The sequence below is a fragment of the Lytechinus pictus genome, chromosome 8 (genome assembly GCF_037042905.1).
Source record: "Lytechinus pictus isolate F3 Inbred chromosome 8, Lp3.0, whole genome shotgun sequence".
NCBI lineage: Eukaryota > Metazoa > Echinodermata > Echinoidea > Temnopleuroida > Toxopneustidae > Lytechinus > Lytechinus pictus.
In genome coordinates, this window is record NC_087252.1 from 38,372,448 (window position 1) to 38,396,657 (window position 24,210).

Consider the following 24,210-nt stretch of genomic DNA (forward strand, 5'->3'; position numbering starts at 1 on the left):
TTTGCTTAAACTCATATTCTAAATGACGACCAAAAAACAAATTCGCACTAAAAAAAAAAGAAATGTTAACTAAACATTTGAAAGGTTGGAGGAGTGACAACATTTTCTAAATGTTGCATTTAGCACTTTAAATGGTTCTACCCAACACTTAAAATGTTTGATTAAGCTTTATAAAAGGTTGGATGTAACATTTGGAAAAGGTTGTTACTCCTCCAACCTTTCAAATGTTGATTTAACATTCGAATTTTTAGAGTGCGTCTATCTCGCGGCATGGTAAATTTACCATACGAAAGTTTTCTTTGGAACATATTTACAGTTTATTCTCCAGAAATAATTAATTTATTTAAATATCAGACTTTATATCAAGGCCTATTGTTCAGTACCCTGATTTCAGCATTCCATTTGAAATATGAAAAATGTTTTAAAATAAATTAGATACATTTAAAAATATAAAAATCAAAGTTAAGGGCTTCGTAACACACGAAAAGGTTATCATTAAAACAAATACCATGCAAACTGTTGCATGCTGGAACTCCCAGCATGCATTCGATTCATTATTTAATAAGCATGATTTGATTCTTGCAAAAGGATTGTTACAGTAAGTTTAGCATAAATTACAGACTAAAGAGCACTGAAAACAATATGTTAATTGTAAATTAACGTGGTTTGCCTACATTCGACTGCTGGTCAAAAACATGTAAATGATTGTTGGATTATATGCATGATTTTAACTAGGCACTAATTCTCCATTATTTTCTTCGTTTTCTGGTACCCAAACTAATAGGCTAAATTTCATAAAATAGTAAAGCTAGAGGCGCTCTAACATCTTAACTTCTTCTTTAAAGTTATATTTTTTTCTAATGAGAACACAAATGCGACGAAATAAAGGAAGCGCTGAGAGCTACGAACAATGAAGGCGCTATCACATGTGCGCTCGATCTCCACTGATCAGATTTGGCCGTCCATAGTCCAGAGTTGCCACCTGCCATAAGAAAATGGTTGTGTATATATATAATTGAAACAACTATAGGCAATCCGGGCTTATATATAAATAAATGGAGTAAATTTCATTGACCAGAATGCTAAAAATTTCACAAAAATCTGATAACAAATAACGAAGTTATTGAATTGTCAAGTTTAAAATATTTTTGTGAAACAGGTAATTATGCACATCGTCATGGGTGTCCATTAGGTGGGCTAATGATGTCATATCCCTATTGTCCTTTTTCTTATGTTATGACATGAAATCATAATTTCATTTTTCATACTTGTGTGAATAATCTCCTTTATGATAAAATAGGTGGCAGAAATGGATATCTAATGAATTAAATCAGTTTTCATCCAAATTATTTAGTTAGTTTAGTTTACTCCAACGATATTGTAGGACCATGCCTGTTCAGCGACCAAGGAGAATGTCTATTGCTGCTCTTCTTCAGACAAAATTAGATGCGCTACTTATGATGGCAGGGAGAAGTGGCAGGGAAAAACCTCCATGAAAAACACACGAAAATCGAAAATCACTCAAAATCATAGGCAATCTTCTCCCAATGCTTATCCAGTCCATTCTTAAATAAAATCACTGAACAAGCAGTAACTACATCTTCTGGGTGACTGTACCATACATCTATCACTCGGTTAGCAAATAAAAAAAACCGCACATTAAGACGTGAATATCTTTTCCCTAGCTTTAGGAAATGACCACGTGTTTTACCACCATTTCTTAGACAGAAAAGCTCAGAACTTGTATCCTAGTAACCACGCAGATATTTGTACGCATCAATCATGTCACCTCTTTTTTCATCTGTGACTGAGTGATGGCACTTTCAGGAGGCGAAGACGTTCAGAGTACGAAATGTGTTTAATACCTGGGATCAATTTAGTGGCTCTACGTTGGACACTATCTAACCGCCTCTGCTCACCCAGCTTATACGGTGACCACGCAGCCTGGCCATACTCTAAGATTGGGCGAATAATATACTTCAACAAAAGCTTAATAGAGGTCTTATTCAAATGAACAAAAAATATTCTTTTAATACCACTTTGTAACCACTTTAGAAAGACGTGAGTCTACTTGAACTCCTAAATCTCTCTCACTCTCACATTCCCGTAGAACAATCGATTTCGAACCTTTGGTCCTAATGATACTCAGAGTCAGACCTACTTCTTTCAATCTTCAAAACAGTACATTTATCTGGGTAAAAAATATAACTGCCACTTATCAGCCAAGGCCTCAAGCTCAGTCAAATCATCTTGCAATTTACCGGTGACCCCTGGAACATCAGAACGAACATACAACTTAATATTGTCAGCAAACAGCTTGGCTGAAGTCTGCACCGAAGCTGGGAGATCATTTACATATATTAAAAACAAAATGGGGCCGAGAACACTGCCCTGGAGTATTCCACTGCAATCTTCTGACCAGTGGGAGTGTTGACCACTGACAACGAACCTCTGACGTCTACCAAGCAGAAAGTCTCTAATCCATGCATGCATTTTACCTTTGACTACAAGAGCTTGAAATTTGCTAAGAAGTCGGTGATGGGGAACAGTGTCAAAGGCTTCCATAAAATCCATGGACACTGCATCTATACTACCGCCACCATCCAAGGACTCACTCATCCAGGACTTCTAAAAACTGTGTAGTACAAGAACGTCCAGCAATAAAACCTTGCTGATGAACAGAGAGGAGGTCATTCTCCTGGAGATGACGAATAAGAAGCTTTCAATTAAACTTTCATATAACACATGTCAGACTGACAGGCCTGTAGTTTCTACCCTCTGACATGCTACCCTTCTTGAATACCGGGGTCACATTAGCACTCTTCCAGTCTTCAGACAAAACTCCTTGTCCTACACTTTTCTGAAACAGAATGAAAATAGGTAAGCAAAGTACACCAGCTAACTCCTTGAGTACACGTTGATGGATCTGGTCTGGTCCAGGGGCTTTACTTGGTTGCAATTTACACAGAAGATTGAATACATCATTCGAGGATATCTCTATGTCATCAAACGGAGCAATAAAATCAGCCAAAGTGGGAACTGGCACGTCATTCATATTCTCCTGAGTAAATACTGATGTGAAAACATCCTGCAAAACTTCAGCATTTTCCTTGTTCGAAGTAGTAGTACTCCCATCAGGTTTGACAATGTTGGCAACTGATTCCCGGAGAGTGGAAAATATTTGAATAAACATAAATTCATGTAACAAATACAAAAGAACCAGTGGGGATATGAAATCACCAGTTTGCGCATTAAATAACGACACAACGACATGCATAAAACTGTTTTCATGTGCCTAGTCAGGGTCCTTAATATGTACCCACATCTACGGGACCTCCTGAAAATGAAAATCATTTTCGATTGTTTCAATGGGAAATAATTGATATACATTTACCTAGTTTAGGTTTGTCTATGTCAATGAGAAATATTCAAAATCCTTAATTTCGATTGAATTCGTGCATGGTTGTTGTTAGTATACTGAAAAAACATTGGCGGAAAATAGGAAAGTTATAAAAAGAATATGAGTACTGAATATAGGCCCACCAATGTAATGCTACCGTCACATTTCCCCTACGGCGACCATACGACGAGTCGAAAACAGCCGTTATATTCACTTTTATTCAAACCACCTATATATAGCTGGTACAAAACGGCTGTTTTTTAGACTAGCCTACGGCCGCCGTAGGGAAATGTGACTGGGTATAACAGACTCCAAACGGACCGATTATATGCCATTCGAAACAATGTAATAGCTTTGATCGGTCTGGAGTCGGCTTTGTTTGTGTGACTGAGGTATTACCTGTATCTTGCATCGTTTGTCTAGCTTCGGGTGGGAGAGTGGTAACAATATCCTCTGTATAATAAAAGAAATACGTGAATTATAGACATGAATTTAAAACGAAATCAATTATGATGATAAAGATTCTTTAAAAAGAAAGGGATTGTTCAACTTCATTCCGGATTTGAATTTCGAAATCAATTATGATGATAAAGATTCTTTAAAAAGAAAGGGATTGTTCAACTTCATTCCGGATTTGAATTTCGAAATCAATTATGATGATAAAGATTCTTTAAAAAAAAGGGATTGTTCAACTTCATTCCGGATTTGAATAATCATAGTTCTTTTTCTTGCAGCTAAAGCTTTAATAATAATTACAAACCTTTAGGGGCTTTTAGGTCAGACAAGAATCCCCTGAGTATATTCTTTTTAGACAATCGGTGTTTTAATTGCTGCAATGGTGATGGCTAATTACTAATGTCCATATTGACTCCGAAGTTCATAGTACAAAGGGAAAATAAACACTTTCTTACTTCAAATCATCTTCTGATACGTATGATACTACCGCAAGTAGGACTTCACATGCCACATGTTCGTTAACCTACACGTAAGTTACTCAATCCATTAATGTACGGAATGTTTTCTATAGTTTAAGAATTTTAGAAAGTAGGTTTTCTCACCGAGTCTTGTCCTGAATTTGAAGTCTGCGCAGTCCCCAGTGCCGTACATGTTCCTTGGACATATCTGCCCTTCGTAGGTGCTGTCGTCCGAGAGGTCACGAAGAATGAAAGTTTGTTGGGCCGACCAGGCGTCGGGACGAGGATACACGGTGTCTGCTAAGGGCTGCTCTGGATAGAATCGTACACTGCTTCGTCCATTTACGTCCTAATGAAGTAAAGTAATATCGTGATAATTGTGACGGTAATATATAGGCCCTAACAACAAATGAAATAATAGCTAGCCCTACAAGTGACACCAATCATGCTATTAGGAATAGAAGAACTGTAAAAGTAACGATAAAGATGATTATTATAATAATAATAACAATATTTATTATTACCAACAGGGTTAGGGTGATATATAACAATAATGACAATGACACTGGCAATGGTGATGCTTATGGTGATATCAAGAATAGAAGAGTAGTAATGATAAAGATGATGATAGTGATTCTCATTGAACCCTAACTCGTATCTTTTCCTCGTAAGTCTCTCTTGTTCCTTCCCTTCGAAAAAACTGTAGCATTACCAGAAAAAAACTTTCCAATCAATTTAGTCATAATGTCTTCTTTAATTGTAAGGCACATCTTCTGCAATTACATCTTAATTGTATGACAGAAGTCCATAATGATAAAAGTAACAATAATAGATTATAACACCATTGCATAGTGATCATTCGCAAATTAGATCCGATACTTATATGACTTTGAATTCGTCGTTACCTCTATCCATGTCTTTCTGTAGTAAATATCATATGCCTCGATCTCTATGGTGTCCTGAAGTGCCTCTTGAAGATTAGCTCCAGGTGTCCATCGTAATGTGTAGATGTGACGGCGAGTGCCATGGAAACTACTGGTAACCTGAGGGGCCAGAGGGCGTCCTATATTCAAGGATCAATTGCATAAAAATATTTATAACGAGAACTATGATTCTAGTGAATAGCAGTTCTAGCCCGCAACCAATATCTATCTTCAATAAATATAATTTGTTTGATAAAAAAATGTCAGGAACCAATGTTTTGAAAATTAAAATTTTAAGAATATTCAATTCTCTCTGAAAAAGTTTTATCATATTTGGCTTCTTTCCTTTACCGTTATCTGCACTAAAAACTTGCCCTCAATTCTTGACCACTCGGGATTTTAAGATTAAGTATCGTATTTTTGACAGTGCTATGTTCATCGATGACATTTATGACGCATTGGTATTATTCTTGGACCTCTAGTCCTTCGCCTTTGATCCTTGGTCTTAAAATGGGCAGTTCGGATTACCAAATTCATTTTTGTTTTAATTATTGCTGGTAACATTGATATGATTGGTGTTTATTCCGCCAATGAAACCGCCATCTCTGGTAAAATTGCGTTTCTTTAATCAATGAAGACTACCCGGTATGTACTGGGCTACCGATATGGTACAAGTCGCTGTAATAATGCACCATCTTGCGTCTGTGGCGAAAGTACTGATAAATAAAATGGCGTCGCAACGACGTAACTCACCACTGACTTGAATAGTGGTATTTGATGACCCCAGTCGATTGTATGCCACGCACGTGTAGTTTCCATAATCCCGTCTCGGATCCAATGATATTATGACGAGTCTGTGGAAAAGATTGCTATGTGATCGTTCCATCGGAGATATCGATATTAGGAATCGTGATAAAGTCAAACGTGAATTGACGGCAGTTGCATGATTATAACACGAGGTGGTACAAATACACATAATGTACAAATTGAAGCTTGGCAAGACATGAAATTGTTAGTTGATGGAAACATTGAAGGCAAATACATGCACACTGACTAACAATGTACATACACAGGAGATCATCGAAAAAAAATGATAGTTTAGGTATTGATTCAAATTATGATATTTAAAGATAATAAGCCAATCTACTATTATGCATAGGGGCAGGTTAAATGTGTTCTGTCAAATTATCTTGAAGACTGAGAAACACAAATCCTCAGCGTTGATCACAATTTTCAATTTGACTTTAAAAACCGTAGCTTTTTAAATTTCAATCTTTTGTTTCAGCGTCCAACATAAGTTTGAAATACTTTCATTGTAAAAATACTTAAAAAGACTATTACATTCATGGTGCGCTAGAGTGCATACGAGATTGTGAATGAGTGCTAAACTACGGTGAAAAAAAATAGTTTACATATTTCATAGAGATATTCAAATGAGTGAGAGTAATGAATTAAAAAATAAATAAAAGTAAATTAATTGATATGAATTAAATAAGTTCAGCCATGTCAGCTTATTATAGCCAAAATGTGTTTCTGTAGCTGTTATAATAGTCAATATTCACTAGTAGCTGGGAGAGAGAGAGAGGAAGTAGGAACGATACAAACAATAAGACAATAAGCGCGAAGCGCAATATATTTTCATTTATTTGCGTCTTTGGAATAAATGTATGCGTTCCTCATGCAGGTTTCAAATTATTACATGAATACAAATAGGCCTCTCTCAATACAGGAGTATGGGGTTGATGACGAAATGTTCTCCCGCTACTTGCCTAGTAAAGTTCTCATAACAAAGCAAAGGAATCCTGCTCGATTGTGTTAGTGGAAACGGGGACAGCGGAAGAAACGAGACCGAGGTGATGGAGAAAGGGGTTAGTTACACTGAAACAGCAATAGAATTGTGTTAGTATCAGGAGAATGTTTAGGATCCACACAATGAGTTAGTACGCCACACCATGCACAAAAATAATCAATAAGTTAGAAGTGGTGTTCGTGAATGAAAAAGGATAACATTACAAGTCAGTTTGTGTTTAGAACTGGAAGGTGTGAGTCTGATGGGTTTGTGTAACCTTGACCATTTATCCAGCATATTTATACATACTATGGCGCGCCACTTCTATTAGATTGAGAGACCGTTAAATTCTTAATTTTTTGCAAGTTCCATTTATTAGTGGTGACTTGCATTTTCTAATGTCAAAGTATTTTTTTTTCTAAAGTTGATTCCTGATTTGTGTCATGCATTTCTATTTTGTTTGGTAGATTGAATATATCAGCTTGAGAGCTGCCTGTTTTGTTTTGTTTTCAAATAAACCAATAAAAAAATAAAATTTAATTCAATTTCTTGATATCAAAAATTGTGAATTTGAATTAACAAGACATGATTTTGATACATTAAAACGAATGATTTTTTTTATACAACGAAATCGATTTTCTGGCATGAAGATTTTAAATCTTGACATACATAATTACAATTTACTGATAAACGGCTTGACATGCGTACGTCGACACACGCTGTTTAATTGTCCACGGGCCCACTGCAGAGAGAGAGCTACGTTTGATTAAAACTCAAAATATCGAGTTTAAGTCCCTAATACGCACTGTTGATTGGCTGAAAGTCGATTTGAGTTTAAAATGTTAGAGTTGCGTTTGATTGCACTCTTGCTACAACCAGCCCCTAATGCCACAGTCCCTTAATGAGCATACTGATATCACAATTATGGACAGCAAGTGAGCAATAAACCTTCATCTTTTATCAGAAATTTATTAAAGTTTTCAGACATTGATTAAAGTTTTCATTTGTATGAAAATAAAAGAAAGAATAAAAAGATAAATTGATTGGTTTTATTCATTATACTGACGATTGGCCTGTATAGAATTAAGACAGGTAACTTAAAATATCATCCAGGATAGTCGAGATTCCTTTTAATATTTCTACTGGGTTGTTTATCCTGCACAAGAGTGAAAGCTTAGAGAGAAATCCCTAATATTACACTGAAGAATACGTAGGCTATCATGTCGGTCCTTCGGGTAAACCAAAGCTCATAGTTTGGTTTTCATGCTCTTTTTATACATATTTCTCAAATAGATCTCTTAAAGTATTCTTGGCATCCGATTACAATTATTCCCATTTTTTTCATTCGCATTGACGTAACCAATGTCAGGATGTTCTCTGGATTGTCGCTGCAATGTTATGCTACCGTCACAACGAAACCGACTCCAATCCAACCAATGGCATTATGTTATTGGAAAAAACGTAATAGAAATGGGGCCCGTTTCATAAAGAACTTTCAACTGTTGTAACTTTGCCATAATGGCAACTACCATGGCAACAGGGCTCAGCAGCCAATAGTAATCAAGGTTTCCATGGTAGTTGCCATAATGGCAGTTACAACAGTTGCAAGTCCTTTATGAAACGGGCCCCAGGCCGATCTGGGGCCCGTAACACAAAGCTTAGCAATGGTCGTAGAACGTTTTTCTACAATTGATTGCATAGACTTCACTTGTACAATCAATCGTAGAAATCAAACGTACGATTAATCGCAAACCTTTGTGTTACGGGACCCTGGAGTCAGTCTCATCGGTGTGACAACGGGGAGATTTTGAACCGCGGCACTCGACGGATTTAAGAACACAGTAAAACTATTGAAAAATGCCCGTAAAATGACAAAGGTCAGCTGGGAAGTCTTTGGTGAACAGTAGTTTCATCCTAAGTTTCAGAGCTCAGGGCCCTGGGAACAATTTTTGAGAAGGGGTGCTGAGATAAATTTGAATAAAGCAAAAAGCAAAACAAAAAGAAGTTTTCACAACTAAAATGGAGATCAAATTGGTCCCAAAAATTTGAAAAGCAAAACAAAAAAAAGGCTTCATTACAAAATAGGGGTCGTTTTGGTTACAGTTTACATTTTGACACTTCTTCCAGAATACCTGGGAGTGTTCCGTATGAAGAATAATACACGTAACACCCCCAAAGTAATTTTTGGGGTGCTTCAGTTCCCCCAGCACCCCCGCTTCCCAGGGCAATGTCGGAGCTGACGAAAATTTGCAAGTATATCATTTGTCCTGAGTACAAGACGAAACTGCTGTTTTGATTCACCCATTAACGACAATGACTTCTTTGTTGTTCATTGTCACAAAGGGCATTAAGCAATACATTTTCTCCGTTCTTTATTCCGTCGTGCATTGTAGAGCAAAAATTCTACCATAGCGTTATGGTCAGATCTAGAACACTTGAAGCCATACCACACGTTTTGTATGGACACCACCCAGTCCTACCTGTTATCTGAACTCTGCGATGTGAGGGTAAGGTTTTTATTGTCTTTCATCCAGTAGAATCTGGCTTTCGGTACAGCTTTGACGTTACACTGGAGCAGAAGATACTTCCCCTCCCCGACGCGAATGTCTGGAGAAAGGGTCTGTACTTCGGGAGCATCTGAGGGAGAAAATGAAACCAGAGGCTAAGGTTAAATTTGTGTCCGGCGAGAGTTTCATGAGGAATTTTGTCAGTGATTAGGGAGTTTCCGCACAGCGACTTACGGAGGATTAAAAAACAGAGAAAATTTATTGTCAAATGCCCTTCATTACAAAGAACATTACCAAAATTGTTTGTTTGTTTTTTCGAAAATTGGTGAATCAAAACAGCAGTTTAGTCCTGGGGCCGTTTCATAAAACTGTTCGTAAGTTAAGAGCGACTTTAAGAACGAGTGGTGAACCTTTCTAACGCGCCAAATAATCACCAATGAACATTTAATGGTGAATATCGCTTACCACAAGAAAGGATCATCAGTCATTCATAAAGTCGCTCTTAAGTTACGAACAGCTTTATGAAACACGCACCTGGACTTTAGACAAACGATATATTTGCAATCATTCGTCAGCTTCGAAGCTTTGGACGAAACTACCGATTCACCAATATTCGACAAAGACCTCCAAGCAGTATTTTCAATACTTCTATTGTAATTTTGCCGAGAACGTCCGTACGACTTGGAGCGAAAACTCCATTTATCACCGACAGATGAACTACTGCGAGTCCTTATTGCATCCGACTAGCCGAGAGTAAATTAGTCACTCAGAACCACTGAAACTACTTCCCCAGTCATGCGAGTGATAACTAACACAGCCCTTCTAAACCTTTTTTTTTCTCGGGGACCACTTTAACTCTCATATTTTTTCGAGGCCCATCAACCAAAATTTTAGGAAAACGTCCATTTTAATGAAAAAAAAATATTTCGTAAAATTTGAACACAAAGCTCTGAAGCAGATTCAAAACAAACAGTTTGAGAACTAATCTGCATTCGCAAATATCCGGTAAATGGGCGACAATTAACTATATACACAATATGCATGCACACGAGGTTCACATCAAAGTTAGATCGAAACCATTATAGTGTGCATTTGCATGCCTTGCAACATGCATGATACCTAAAATAAAGCATGGTTAAGTTTTGTTTGACCCACGTAGACCGATCGGACGAAACATGTTCGGACAGGTCTATGAAATATACTACGGTTTAGTTTTCCCCCAATTTTTATTTTTCTCCATTTGGAGCTTCTAGTGGCCCACCTGAGAGAGCTTCGCGGCTCACCGGTTGAGAAGCGCTGAACTAACAAACAGAACATGTTATGATAACGCCAATGTGGTATGAGCTTACACATTAATCTAACACTGGTGTTGGACTGGTACAAGCAGTGGTGGAGCAACTTAACGGTATCGTTTCCGCAGTGAACCACGTTTAAGGTGAGAGTTACTATTCGTTTGTGGGGGCAAGACATTTTTGTGGTTGTTAACATTCTGACAAAATCACTAGCCAATTTTCTCCACTCTTTTTTAAAAATCCTAAATCCATCATTGCTTAATTTCCAATAAATCTTTCAAAAACAGAGGGCAGATCAAGTATTCAGCATACATCAATTTAGAAACAAAAAAAATCTTCCCTTAAGCAGTTAAATATCACTTTCACGATCCTCCCTAACACTCCGTAATAAACTAATATTACTATTACGAGACGCAAATTATATCATAGTTGACATCTATCGACTTACCTCGTTTATGCGCGGGTCATGCATTGAATACTGTTCTATTATCTATCTAAAATTCTATCATCTTTTTATTTCTGTTCATATTTCCTATAAGAAATACTATTAATGCGTTTCGTTCAACTTTTTGTTCAAGATTTCTTCCTCTACATAAAACAGTAAAACAATTTTATATTTTACGTATTAAAGCAAATTCAGGAAAGCAAATGATCATCTTCATACATAACATAGCTGTAACATTACAGTGAAAATATCGTAACTGAATCAAAGAAAAGAACCGGAAATGACGTACACTGAACCACGACATCGATGACCCTGCTGTCAGGGGGGTCACGACCCGAGACTCCATTTTCAGCGTCGCAAACGTACTGTCCACTCTGCTCCCGGGATATATTCAACAAGGTAATGTTATCACCTGAAAAGATAATGAACGACGAATATTAAAGTTGCAAATTTACAAAATAACAGTGATCACGATGACGATCACGATGATGATGTTAATAATTTCAGTGATCATAATAATCAATAATGATAGTAAAGTCCATGATACTAGTACTTCTACTGACAGTCACAGCAAGAACAAGAGCAAATGTCCATGATCATTGTTATCAATATTAGTTGTAGTATTAGTAAACATCATAATAATAGTAGTAGTAGTAGTAGTAGTAGTAGAAATAAACGTAGTAATGTTATTATCATTATCGCCTTTGCCATTACCATCATTATCATCAACACCATCATGATTATTCATGTCCTTCTCTTTTTCCTTCTTCTTCATCTTCTTTTTTTCTTATCATTATTATTGTTCTTACAATTTGTATCATTACCACCGTCATCATCATCATGAAGATGAAAATTAAACACATATTTTGATAATCAATATTTATTTTACGATAATACTTAAGATAATCATGCAATATTTTTTTTCAGCGGATTTATACAAGGTTGTCATCCCTTCATTCATCAAATCTAGACCTTGGTCCGATTCTGAGAAAAGTGTGAACGCGACCAGTATAATTAGCAAGAGTATTTTATAAAATTACCATGACCTGGATCGATTTGTAATAATTTCGTTAAGATTCCTCTTTCTCACAGCCTTTCTCTCTCTCTCTCTGTCTCTTGCTCTATCAAACTTAATATCCGAATATCATTTCGGTGGCGGATGGGATAATTCTTACTTGTGTACATCAAACGTGACTGGAATACATTTGAATATGGATACATTCGTCATGACCTACATTTGGGACTAGATACCTACCTCATATTGGATTGAGAGAGAGGGGGGGGGGGTAGAGAGAGGGGGAGCGAGGAAGAAGTATGTAAAAAAAAAGATAATGAAAGAGGGGAGAGACAGACAGATAGAGGGAGAGAGACAGATTATGTAAAGAGACAGAAGGGTGTCTAATGTCCTTCATCTCTCACACGATTACTAAGGTTGTCTCAGTTTATGATAATTAGACTTAAATGGGAAGTAAAAGTGATTTACATGATAAGAACAAGGAAAGTACATAATATTGTTAACGTTTTGGTTGGCGCCCTCTACGTTCTATGGTTATCACTAACAATCCACACGTCCATTCACTGTAAACATGTGGAAAATGAAGTTAATTACGAGGAATGGTTAATACATTAATGTAGGGAGCACAGTTTTCATTTTAAATAAATTGCATATTGCGCATTGCGAGGCTCAGTTCTGGTTTCGTGTTCCGCTATTCAATGTAACAAACAACCGATGGGGACGATAAAATGAGAAGAAAAAACATAAAAGAATAAAAAAAAGGTAGAGTATAAAATAAATTATACAAAATGATAATGGTTGAAATAATAATACAATATATTATTTGATCGCCATGAACATCAGTTATAGTTAGCATCATTCATTTGAAGAGGGGTTATAAAAATGTGCGAACGAATCAACCCTTTTATCAACGTTCTTTACAATCTTCTACAAGAAAGCACTTCTTGTCACAGTCCCATTGCATTTGAATGAATTACCCGAACGCCTCCGATTCATAAAAGACATTAAACAATTTAAACGGGAAAAGGCAAAACGGGAATAAATAGGGACTAATGCTGGAATCTATTCTATTCTTTCTCCTCATTTTGTACATATCTTATCCCTTTTCATGTGTATATACAATTTTTGCTTACATTTAGGTAACATTTGTACAGTATCATTTTCCATAGCTAATTATGATTATTTCATTATTTGATTTTTAATATTAGTATTTATGCTCTATTCTTTGTTTATATTTAAATATGTCACCATGTTTGATATTTGTGTTTGCTTACGAAGGGCCCCAACGAAAACCAGCTTGTTGCTGATTGGGCTACCCTTCTTTTAAATATTTGAAATAAATTAATAAATAAATCATGCTTAAATTGTTCTATTGTCCGAGATTTATATAAAATATCGTCAAAAGCTATTGCACCCAAATGCCAGATTAGAACAAATCACTTGTGTTTAATCGAATAATATTCATAATATAACGACGAATGTGTAAAAAAGATAATAAAGATAAAGGTAAATAGGGAGAACACTTTTACGGTTTTTTCCAGTTTGAAAAACGAGTCAAATTTGTGATTTGTCCACCTTTGACCAAAGCCATCTTTCTCTTTAAAGGTTGCCAATTTTATATTGTCTCACTGATAAACGGCTTTCCGCTACTGTAAGCATGCCGTCGCGACAATACGCTTTATAGCGCTCGTGGGGAGTCCGCACCGACGCGATGGTGTCAACTTAAACTATCATTTATTCATAGTTTTTAGAGGAGGCACTTTGCCTCCGGTATCGTTCACACTATCCCCAAATTGACAACCGTTATTTTGTTGTGTGTGCGTGTGTATGTGTGTGTGTGTAACTGCACGGGATGCTAACAAAAAATAATAAGATAATAAACCTAAACGTTCTCAAACGTACGCATACGCGCACCATCACCCATCCCCATTCCACTCACACAGCCTCAACTCACACAAACGCACACACTCCCACACAATACCTGTACGTTCGACCTCTACGCGCACAAAAATGATGTCCCCACAGTAACGATTACTGGCTCCATTCATATTACACACATCCATACTCAAACCCTTATATTACGCATATGACACAGACACACACACATAAGATCCCCTCATTAAAGACTAATCACAGGCACACACACATCCTCAAGCAAACGTCATAATGGAATAGGGGCCCGGTTCATTAAAGTTGTGAAAATAATGCAATAACAGTATAAATCTATTGAAATTATTCAATTTGATTGGCTGATAGCAAACTTGTTACAGAAATTGTGAATTTGTGATTATGACATGTCTTTATGAAACAGGACCCTGAATCGGAGTCGGGTCACCTAACATTCTGGAGCAGAATCTCTACTTGGCTCCTTGGATAATGTTACTCTGGAGGGGCCTTGTTGGTCAAGGCTATCCCTTGATTCCATGGCAGTGGGAACAAACCTCTTAGTCAAGGCTTTATAGTCAATTTATATGCAGAGACAGGTGAATAGCGGAAGCAGCTGTGTTTATGATGTGAAGAAATAGTAGATACAATAGCAATCTCACTTGTACTGTTTATGACTGCAGCACTCCAGAAAGATAGCAATTGCTATAATGATGAAACATTTCCTTTGAGCAAGCCCACACGAACCACGTTATCCTTAACTTCAAACCTCCTATTGCTTTACGCATCTATGGGGTTGTGTCGACGCCGCGAAGCCTTAAGTAAACCACTTCCTTAATTTACTCTTACAGGGGCTACATTCCAATGCTTCCCACGTCTTAAAGAAAGGGCAAATTATCACAATTTGTGATGAATGAGGTCTGTTTTACACGCACATCAGCGGGCAAGCATTTTAATATAAGTGAGTGAGGAAATATGGATGTCTCAACTAGTGATATCCTCCCTAAAAATTAATAATTTTTGGTCATATATTATGTTATGATTTTTTTTGGGTGCTTCATGTTATATTCTTGATCTTAATCCAGTTATCGGGCAGGAGGATTAAGATAGTAGTTTGAGCAAATCAATATATATTGAGAAGATACAATATCATTTTGAACCATATCGTGTGACCTTATTATAAGATCCATAAAAATATAAAGAGAGTAAGTGAAAAAGTATTGTTGCTTGTCCAAAAAAATAAAAAGAATTTTAGACGTTTTTTTTCAAACTAAGTGAAAAAAAAACACGTCCTCCCGTCGAGGACCCCTTATCATAAACCTTAGCCATTAATTTTGGGATCGATTTTTACAATTGCTCATACACAAATATCAATGCAACCAATCACATAAATCAGCCCGAAATCAATCGCTTAATGTTATGATGGGAGCCCAGAACAAGGTTATACACGTTCAATTTGCAGATTAAAAGATCCAATATCCTGCATTTCAACATCAATTAGTAAATAACTAAATATTATCAATGAAATTGAACGGTTAGCATGATTGGGCATAATGCGTTGCTGTATAGATAATTGATTAAAATCTGTGCACGCGTTCTCGATTGGGAAAATATATGCAAGACTTTCTCTACTTGAATATGGATATTTTATTTCTTCGATTGAAAATCATGGCCTTAAGTGATCACATACCCAAAATTTTGCAATTGTAGTAGTGATACCTAGTAGCAATCCCTTCTGGAAAACACACAGTGTCCAACAGTGTGTGCCACAGTGTGTTCACAGTGTGGAGCACACTGAGGCATCACCTTCACACTGTTAAATTTGATCATACCAACAGTGTGAAAGACATATTCGCATAGTCGACCATGTGAACACTCTGTGAACAGTCACACTGTCGAGGTGTCCACAGGGTGTAAATACCTTCTCATTGTAGAATTTGAGCATTTTCACACTGTCCACAATGTGAACACGCTGTGGCCATACTGTTCTTTTTCCAGCATGGTTATTCCACTTTTGAAGAGCTCTTAATACATCGTGAAGATGGGTTGCAACGACCATAAGCGGTCACACGACATTTGCTGCTGCGATCATTGCTCCTGGCTTAATTTCGTCTAAGATGAAAGGGTCATGGTTAGGGTTGCAATGGGATTTTATGTTAGGTCAGTGTAGTGTATATTGTTAAACCCAGGATTAAACTTGCCAGGTTATTCGATTAGTTTGTGGAATTTAGAGCGGAGCAATTGTCACTGGAGTGAATGTCATAGGACCCTTTAAACACTGAGTAGATTACCCTATTGATGTACCCATCCCACAAAAAGTAGGCACTTTCTCCACTCCATGTGGATCATTCTAACAGGAGATCTTAAGCTCTTACGCAATACTGACAACATTCTACCGGGTATCCAAAACATCTTAGAGTGGCAAAGTGTAGTTAACGTCTTGTCAATGGGGGGGGGGGGGGGGGGTGAGGGGGAATGTGATTCGAACAAATGACCATGAGCTTATATAAAAGCAAAGAGTCAGAATAAAGGTATTTCTAAAAATGAAATCGAACTCCATACCATACCATGTGGTATATTCCAGAGGCGCGACCACTAGACCACAACTACAGGCATACATAAGTTATTCATAAGTTCCCCGTATAAGTTCTACGATTTAACAAGTGGTTTGTCACTCATTACAAACACTGTAATCTGCTATTCTTAGTAAATAATGGCAGTATGAAACAGAATATTCTTTCGTCACCACTAATTCGTAGGTTGTTCATTTATAAGCTCATGTCTGCTTTTCGTCAGTGTGATTTGCCAGCACTCTTAGAATTTTACTTTTACTAGACCTTAGCAACCATTATGTATCTTAGAACACCATGAATCAGGCTTGCGTGAAGGTATTTATACTCAACTTAAAACCATATATGTATCTTAGAACTCCACGAATTAGGCTTATGGCAATCATCCTTATGCCGGACTTAAAACAAAACATTTTAGTATCTCAGAACGCCATGTATCGGACTAAGGATAATCAAATTGTCCTCAACTTTAAAGCCCGTTATACATCTAAGAACACCATGTATCAGCCTTGGGGTAATCACCCTTATACCCAACTTTAAAAAACCATTAAGTCTCTAAGAACACCATCAGTTTAGCCTATACTCAATTTTAGAAACCATTATGCATCTAAGAATACGTTATTCTTAGATGCATAATGGTTTCTTAAATTGAGTATAAGCTTTGATGCATAATGGTTTCTAAAATTGAGTTTGTAAAATTTCTTAGATGCATAATGGTTTCTGTATCCGCTTTGGGATGATCACACTTATACTTAACTTCAAAAACCAATATGCATCTTAGAACACCATGTATCAGACTTGAGATAATCACCCTTATACTCAACTTTAAAAATCATTGTGCGTCTAAGAACACCATCTAACAGCCTTGGGATAATCACCATTATACTCAACTTTAAAAACCATAATGCGTCTAAGAACACCATATAACAGCGTTGGGGTAATCACCATTACACCCAAATTTAAAAACCATAATGCATCTAGGAACACCATGCATCAGTCTTAATATAATCAGCCTTATACTCAACTTAAAAAAACCCATTATGTCTCTAGGAAAACCGTGGATGAGATTGCAATTATCACCTTTAAACTAAACCCCCAAAACATATATGCAACTCAGAGCACTACGAATTAGGCTTATGGTAATCACCCATATGAATACACTTGAAAAATATGATTATGATTTTGTATTAGAACGGCGTTGATCAGGTGTATGATAAGCCTCATACTTAACAGTAGAAACATAAAAACCATTTTACATCTGTTACCTTGTTCAAAACTAAAGTAAAAACATTCCTTTTTTAGGAGAGTTACAATGAATAAATTTATTCATGTTGTATAATCTGTAGAGACGGTAGGCTTCTCTTTTTCCCGTAATTATAACTTAATCGTACCTTTGTATACATATCTTGTTAACTATTTCACTCTTTAAGTATTTTAATGCGTAGTTGATTATATACATATAGAAATTGCGCAATATAAATTATTATTATATATTAGAATCCCATGAATCAGGCTTATGATAATGACCATTATAGCTTATGCTCAACTTTAATATCATTTATTCATAAAATTCCGTGGATCGGGCTTAATAAGTTAAATACGCTCATACTGAAAAAAAAACCTTTGTGTACATTAGAACACCGTAGATTAGGCTTGATAACCTGGACCATGCTACTCAACTGAGGAACAGGATGATGATAATTTCTTGTCAGCAAACATGGAATCAAGATTTATGAACGTGACAATTCTAACAGCTGAAGGTAACATTTATCATCATAGACATGGCCATTTTCTAAATCACCTTATGACTATATTCAATGAAAATTGCTTTCCTACTCGTTTATTATTTAATGCGCCTTTCCCTAATTATAATTATTCAATTAAGACAAGGAGGCCTCTTGAATTCGAAATAATATTAGGAAACTCGACCCTTAGATTGTGGCTACTGCCTGCACTAAGGCTGCGTAAGAGGAAATTTTACATTCCAAGTCAGTTTTACTGTCTTTCCATAGTTGTGGATGGTCGGATCGATCGCAACTCCTTGTAAGACGGGCCCCAGAACCGCAAACCTGGTTGAAGTGCAAAAGGGTGAATAATTTAAAATATATATTTCATACGGGAATATGAATATATTACTACTATAGCACTCCTGGTACCCAGACCTATTTATCTTTGACAGTATACACTAGGGGCCAAATATGAATGTATTTAAGAATTCCCAGAACTATAAAATATGTATATACATATGTATATCCAAAGTGATGAAAACGCGATTAAAAACATAAGTAAATGACTCTTGTGATACTATTACTAATACTACTTAACTTGTACCATTATCGACACTAGTAGTAGTAATAGTAGAAGTACTACATGTACTACTACTACTACTACTACTACTACTACTACTACTACTACTACTACTACTTCTTCTTCTTTTTCTTCTTCTACTACTACTACTTTTGTCTGCTACTGCTACTTCTAATTCGACTACTTCTACTTCTACTATTACTACTACTACTACTACTACTACTACTACTACTACTACTACTACTACTACTTCTACTTTATACTACTACTACTGCTGCTGCAACTACTACTACTACTTTTTACTGCCGCTGCTACTACTACTACTACTTTTGCTGCTACTACTTCTACTTTACTTCTACTAACATGACTACTATTACTACTACTAGTACTACTACTACTATTACTGTTACTACTACTACTATTACTACTACTACTAATACTACTACTACTACTACTACTTCTATACTACTGTTACTACTAGTACTAGTACTATTACTTTTTATCCTCCTCATCCTACTTCTACTTACTACTACTACTAGTACTACTACTACTACTACTACTACTACTACTACTACTATTACCACTACTACTACTGCTACTACTACTATTACTACTACATCTACTACTACTACTACTCCTAGTCCTCCTACTACTACTACTACTATTTCTAATATTACTACTACTAACATGACTAATACTCATACTATTTCTGCTGCTCTATCTATCGTGTTTGTCATCTTTACTATAACAATATTATTTCTATAATTATTATCATCACCATTATCATCATCATCATCACTTTTACCATCGTCATCACCATCATCGTAAGCATCATTACCTACGTCTTGAAAGCATTTCAATGTTGGTACCTCACTGGAATTGATCACAGGGTGATGACAAATTTGTCTCTAACTTTAATATTTTCCCTTGAACTTGTTTTCCTCCTCCTCGTCTTGCAATATGCAAATCTGTCATCAGAGCCGCTCATCATTTAAGCCACAAAATCTATTATTCAACTCGTTTCTGAAATGCCATCTATTATCATGGATTCAACATCGCCTTTCTTCTGCACGCACCGAGCGAGTCATTATAGGCCATCCAATTGACACGTGAAAAACGTCCTCTCTATCACACGCAACTTTACCCAACCCACTTCACACGTGTAAAAGGGTCCTTTCTCGTGCGCCCTTATCTGGTTAATAAATACCACCCACTTCACACTGGCACAAATGTCCTCTTTATCACACGCCATGATAGACATTAGATACAGCCCACGTTATACATGTACGTGTAAATGGACCATTTAGTACACATCGAGCTATTCATCAAATGCCACCCACTTCACACCAGTGAAAAAAGGTCGCCATACAAATATGAGATAGACCATGACAGCACCATCATTATGACCAACGATCTCCAACATATTGAATCTTGCTTCAATTCAATAAAAAATATGAAACAATTATTAAGGATAAAAACTGAACGAATTAGAAAAGCCAATGGATAAAATTAATGATTTTCTTTCACAGGGATGGTAATAAAAAGGTGCCGGGTAAAAATGGCAGAGGTAATAATGGCAGAGGTAATAATGGCAGAGGTAAAAATGGCAGAGGTAAAAATGGCAGAGGTAAAAATGGCAGAGGTAAAAATGGCAGAGGTAAAAATGGTAGAGGTAAAAATGGCAGAGGTAATAATGGCAGAGGTAAAAATGGCAGAGGTAAAAATGGTAGAGGTAAAAATGGCAGAGGTAATAATGGCAGAGGTAAATATGGCAGAGGTAAAAATTGCAGAGGTAAAGATCATGATATGCTACATCAACAAGGAAAAAAACAGAACCTTTTCGGTTAATATCAGTCATAGTTATTGAACTTGAATGGACTCCTCTCGACGAAAGGAGTATTATGAACTGATTAGATATTATATGGATTTTTCTGTCATCATTTTAGGTCTATACTTTATCGTTGATATGATCAAACTCAAACTATTTCATGCCAAAATAATTTCAATTAGTGATTGATGAAAGTATTTATCTTGGCTAGTTCGTATAGTAGAACAACACTTCATCCCATACATAACCAACAATTTTTAATGTAAAGACCAATGTGCGCTACTATTAACACACTGAAATAGACAAGTTCGGGATTTCTTTGAACCACTGGCATAACTTGGATAACAGAAAAATAACAAAACGTTTTGTAATAAAAGCATTTTTTCATATTTCAACATCATAATGGATCCGAATAGATATTGATATGATACGTACATAGTTTAATGTAAATGATATAATGATAGCAACTAGTGTTCAGTTTTTCAGAGCAATACCTCATTGCACCTAGTCCAAGTGGATGTCAGGTTCCCAACCTAGTTTCTATGGTAACGGTTACCGCATTAATTTTGAAATGTGTAGCGAATTTAGGGATTTGAATTTTTAGGTGTTTCTTAGGTACCATTCTATCGACCTGTTTTGAAGGGGAAATTCACCCTGACAAATGGTTTACTGTAAAATTAGCAAAAAAATATATTGGTGAAATTTTGCGGCAAGCCCATCAAAGATTAAGATAGTTATTAGAAGTTTGAGTTTTTATGATCTGTGACGTCATACACTAGCAGCTGCCCCGTATTTAATGCACCAAAATGTATACTTTTCAATATTTTAATCAGTGGTTAAAAAATAAGAAATACCAACTCAAGTGTTATCAATTTGGTGCAGAAGATCTACAGCATCATTTGAAAATGTTACCCTTTCCATTAGTCAAACATTATAATTCCAAATTTCTTCTCAGAACCTTTCATATTTAATCTACTGTACATGGAGGGGCTTTTTGGGTTTTTTGGCATGGGGGTTTAAAGCTGATCATTTATACCTCTATCATTTTTACCTTTGCCATTATTACCTGTGTCATTTTTTCCTGTGCCATTTTTTCCTGTGCCATTTCTACCTTTGCCATTTTTACCTCTGCCATTTTTACCTTTGCCATTTTTACCTCTGCCATTTTTACCTTTGCCATTTTTACCTCTGCCATTTTTACCTTTGCCATTTTTACCTTTGCCATTTTTACCTCTGCCATTTTTACCTTTGCCATTTTTACCTCTGCCATTTTTACCTCTGCCATTTTTACCTTTGCCATTTTTACCTCTGCCATTTTTACACCGAGCCAATAAAAATTAGTTGATCGATATTCTTGAATAAAAAAAATAGATATGCAATAAAAAAGGGTCTGTGCATTACACACTGTATGCCCTTAAGTCATTTTTTCTTGAGCAAGCAATTATACACAACATTTAAAATATTGTTTTAATCGTTGACCTCCAATTAATATAGATATCATAGGACAGTTAAACTGGTAAATCAATTTGTTAGATATAAATTTGCAGTATACATGTATGCACTAAAACTACTACATAATATTTTGGCGAGAGGCTATTTCACTGCAGTTAGTAAAAATACATGCTCAAAACTTAACAATGTTCTTTTCCACAACTTATTTAATGTCGTATCATTTCAAAAGCTAAACGATGAAGTCCTAACAATTACCTTTCTACTTTAATCAATACTGTATGATCAAATGAGAGTTAAATGTATGATCAAATCAGAGTTAAAAGGGGGTCATGTATTAAAAAAAAACATGTAAACCGCCTACACAATAACAAAAAAATGATTTTACAGAAGAAAAAAAAAATTGCAGAAAGCAATAACATAATCAGTCTGTAAGGTCATAAAACGGAATTTTCTGCAGTTTAATAGAACAGGTCTGTAGAAAAAGGGGAAAAGGGTGTTTTATTTAAGGAAATTTGTAAGGTTCCATACACCAAATACCAATTTCCTGTAATTTTACATGATATAATGTAAGATTACGCAATTTGGTAAGATTACAGGTGTTCTCGAGAGTCTCCTGCAGGAACTTCTTTTATTTAAAGGATATATTTTCTAACAGTGTACTGACTTACTGAGGTATTTCTAAATACGACAATTGCGCCTGTCAATGACCATAAAATCATATTTATGGAAGTATTTATTCTAATATCATTCAATACACAACGATGACAGTTCGGCATGCATTACAGAAAAAGATCAATTTACATAGCTACTCAATAAGATTCCCCAAGAATATAATTATCTTCGTTGAGTTATGTGATCATAAAGATAGAAATGTGTTCTTTAGTCAGATGGTAATGGACGAATCACTCAACTTAAATACAGCCGAACAAAGTCGACAAATGAAAGCGATTGGTATTAATGCTTAACTCTTCTAGTAAGCTGAAATTTTGAGAATATGTTTTTTATTTTATTTTTTACTAGACCTCATTATCACCCGAATATACAACATTAGTGGTTTACGGTATAAACCAAATTTATACATGTTTCATGTGAAAGAAAGTATTCAGAATTATTTTATCACTGTTCTAATATTACATTTTGGTGGTAAAATGATTGAAGAAATCAGATATAGAAGAATATACATCATTATTTATGTGAAACTGTGACCTTCGTTACATACATACATCCATCTACAGACAGACGGACACACACATCGGATATATATATGAAAAAAATATATATTTGTAAATGATCCATAGTTTTCCGCTTTAATTTGTGTTTCATATATTTAACCACACCTGGACCCCGTTTCATAAAAGTTACCATGATGGTAACTTTGCCATGTGATGGAAACTTGCATAGAATCCTTGATTTAGATTGGTTGTTGAACGTTGTTACCATGGTAGTTACCATTAGATGGTAAAGCTACTATAATATTAACTTCCACGGGGCCCTGAACAAGTAAACCTCATGCAATCACTTCATATCTACTCAAGACAAAAATTGGGCCTTTTCGTGACCATAAGCATTGTGTTGAAATAAGTTCAAGACCGTGAATAAATAATGAGGAAAAACTGAATGATTAATTTTCGAGCCGACAAGCAAGGCTGACCACGCGTTTATCATCATAAACCTCTCCGAAATGGTCACTCTGTCAAAACTGACCTAAAGGTTGCACATTTTCTCTGCGGAGGCACATGAATTATAAATATCGTCAGTGATTGATCATTATCCTTGCTCAATATTCAACGAGGATGTGTCCATTTGTGCCTGAAAATCGATTAATGAAGAATTATTTCTGTACTGTGGAGCAACCCTCGGTTTATCAAGGTAGGGGGGGCAGGG

General features: G+C 36.0%; 1 protein-coding gene across 1 annotated transcript in view; it reads right to left on the bottom strand.

The window, feature by feature from the left end:
• Window positions 1–765: 765 nt before the first annotated feature.
• The window catches only part of LOC135155304 (limbic system-associated membrane protein-like), a 38,398-nt gene continuing 14,953 nt past the window's right edge, over window positions 766–24,210 (bottom strand). Inside the window, exons 5-11 of the mRNA XM_064104258.1 lie at window positions 11,560–11,682; window positions 9,507–9,663; window positions 5,991–6,091; window positions 5,220–5,377; window positions 4,459–4,663; window positions 3,800–3,853; window positions 766–982 (exon numbers count right to left, since the gene is read on the bottom strand). Coding sequence (XP_063960328.1) covers window positions 858–982; window positions 3,800–3,853; window positions 4,459–4,663; window positions 5,220–5,377; window positions 5,991–6,091; window positions 9,507–9,663; window positions 11,560–11,682 — 923 coding nt within the window. The 3' untranslated portion in view covers window positions 766–857. The remainder of the gene's footprint in view (window positions 983–3,799; window positions 3,854–4,458; window positions 4,664–5,219; window positions 5,378–5,990; window positions 6,092–9,506; window positions 9,664–11,559; window positions 11,683–24,210) is intronic.